This window comes from Petaurus breviceps, unplaced genomic scaffold, assembly GCF_028583685.1.
Source record: "Petaurus breviceps papuanus isolate PSGF00001 unplaced genomic scaffold, PetGlider_PUasm1.0 66, whole genome shotgun sequence".
Classification (NCBI taxonomy): Eukaryota; Metazoa; Chordata; class Mammalia; order Diprotodontia; family Petauridae; genus Petaurus; species Petaurus breviceps.
In genome coordinates this window covers 379,896-382,738 of record NW_027186442.1, presented here as the reverse complement: position 1 = coordinate 382,738, position 2,843 = coordinate 379,896, and the positions used below count along the sequence as shown (strand labels likewise).

Sequence of the window (2,843 nt, the reverse complement as noted above, 5' to 3'; positions counted from 1 at the left end):
TGAATAAAATAGAGAGCACCTATGCTGGTATTTTGAACCTGGGAAGTTGCCTTTGCTTGGTATTACATTACAGATTAAAACCAAGAATCACCTACCCAGCAAAACTGAGTATCATGTTTCAGGGGAAAATTTGGTCATTCAGTGGAATAGAGAAATTTCAAGCACTCTTGATGAAAAAATCAGAATTGAATAGAAAATTTGACCTTCAGATACAAGAAGCAAGAGAAGCATGAGAAGGTATGGGCAATGGTGCTTCTGAACCACTTCTCCATGATAGATGAAACCCTCTGCAAGCATGGAGAAAAGCAACCATACTGTAACTGAATTCATCCTGCTAGGCTTCACCCAGGATCCTATGATGCAACTGATCCTCTTTGTCCTTTTCCTCATGGTATACTCTATGACACTGGTGGGAAATATTACTTTGATAGTATTAATCTATGCAGACTCCCATTTGCACATCCCTATGTATTTCTCCATTGGAAACCTGTCTTTTCTGGATCTCTGGTATTCCTCTGTTTACACCCCCAAAATCATGGTGACATGTGTCTCTGAGGACAAGAGCATATCCTTTGATGGATGTGTGGCTCAGTTCTTCTTCTCAGCTGGACTTGCATATAGTGAATGCTACCTGTTGGCTGCCATGGCATATGATCGTTACATAGCTATCTCCAATCCACTGCTTTATGCTCAGGCCATGTCTAGATGGTTATGTATATGTCTGGTTAGCATTTCCTACATTGGTGGTTTTGTTAATGCTATCATCCTTACTAGCAATACATTCACTCTGAACTTTTGTGGGGATAATATCGTTGATGACTTCTTCTGTGATGTCCCACCCTTGGTGAAGCTGGCATGTGACGTGAAGGACAGTTACCAGGAGGTGCTCTATTTCCTCTTGGCCTCCAATGTCATCACTCCTACTCTACTAATCCTGGCCTCCTACATATTTATTCATCATTGCTGCCATCTTGAGGATCTGCTCTACCCAGGGTCGACTCAAAGCCTTTTCTACTTGTTCTTCTCACTTGATTTCTGTTACCTTATACTATGGTTCTATTCTCTACATTTATTGTCACCCAAGTTTCAGCTATGCCCTGGAGTGGGACAAAATTGTTTCCACATTTTACACTGTGGTCTTCCCCATGTTGAACCCCATGATCTACAGCCTTAAGAACAAGGATGTGAAAGAAGCTCTGAAGAAACTCTTTAAAATGACATCTTCTTGAGTTCGAAGAAAACATCGTGTTCCCTCCCACACAAATTTATACATATATTTGATGTGACTATCATCTGATGATTAGAGTTCTGTCAAATGTCTTCTATTAAAAGTGATCTAGAATATGCCTACTTTTAAGGTAGAGAATAGTCTAATAAGAGGTGAGCACTTACAGGTTATGTCATAAAGTCCTGGGACTACCAAAGTGAATTTGGATTAATATTTGAAGAAAAATGTGATTGTAGAATCATGTCCCTTTGATTGTTTAATTTAATAGTAGAGGCAGCATTGGTCATAGTGACTTTTGTTCTGTGTTTGTAATGAGGGAGATATGTGCTGAAATTTCTGGCAATGTATGAGAATGGGTTACATGTATTTCAAATAGTCCTTCAGTCCTTCAGTCAATGAGCATTTATTAATGTCTTACTGTGTGCCCCAGGTACTGTGCTAAGTGCTGATGATATGAAGAAAGGTAAAAATAGTTCTTGTCCTCAAGGAGTTTACATTTTAATGTTAGTGAAAACATTTGAATAAACAGATATATACATAAGTATATAATAATAGGAATGCCATATAATAAGTATAATAATATATAATAAGAGGTACAATATAATAAATAAATATTCACATAGTATAAGGAAAGTAAGTTTAGTGGGGAGAGCACTAGCAGCCTGGGGAAACGTCATTTTGCAGATGGTGGGATTTGAGCCACATTTTGAAAGGAGTCAGGGAAACTAGTTGGTGAGGATGGGGAGGGAAATTAATCCAGGCATGGGGCAAGCTAACACATAGACACAAAGACAGAAAATGGAGTATAAGGAAGAAAGAGAATTCCAGTCTGTCAGAAATTTAAAGTATGTGAACAAGAGCAACCTATAAAAAGAATGGAAAAGTAGAAAAGAGCCCCATTTTGAAGGGCTTTAAATGGCAAAATAAGGACTTTTTTGATGATAAGAAAGAGCCCCTGGAGTGTTTTTGAGGTGGTGATGTGACGTGCTTTACAAAAATCACTTGATCAGTTTAAGGCGACACTTCAGGACTTATCTTTGTTGTTATTTTTGTTGTGGAATTGTTTCAATCCTATCCAACTCTGTGACTTCATTTGGGTTTTTCTTGGCAAAGATACTAGGGTGGTTTGTCATTTCCTTCCACTGATCATTTATTAAGTAATACATGGGTTGTGATCATCTGTCATGTAATAAAGTATCAGTACTGATGAAATAGTAAAAAAAAAAAAGAATTATTCCTTCATAATGCTATAGTTTGACAAGCAGACACCTGAAAGAGGTTGCATATCCTGAAGGCATGGGTATAATGATGTAATGTTCATTGCACTAGATGAGGCCATGGTGGCAAAAGACCTAGATCAAATGGTGGCTCATATGAGTGACAAGGAATTGGAGATTATCCAAAAAAATTTAAGATATTGTCCACTCAGTTAAGTTTTGAGGAATATAGCACATGGGGAGAACTCAGGTCATCTCAGATATATTCTATAATAAGATACTGACACATTCTTCTTCCTTGCAATCTAAAAAGGATGTTCAGAAACCTAATAGACTCTTTCTCTTCTGAAGAACCCATACTCCTCACCTGACAATCATGATGGGCCCCACATACCAAA

At 37.9% G+C, this 2,843-nt stretch overlaps 1 protein-coding gene across 1 annotated transcript; it reads left to right on the top strand.

Annotated features, from left to right (window-relative positions):
- Positions 1 to 295: 295 nt before the first annotated feature.
- LOC138173854 (olfactory receptor 9G19-like) lies at positions 296 to 1,574 on the top strand. Its single transcript, XM_069103942.1, is given in 2 exon segments — positions 296 to 952; positions 954 to 1,574. Coding segments are annotated over 2 exon segments (933 nt in total). The 3' UTR covers positions 1,230 to 1,574.
- The last annotated feature ends 1,269 nt before the right edge of the window (positions 1,575 to 2,843 follow it).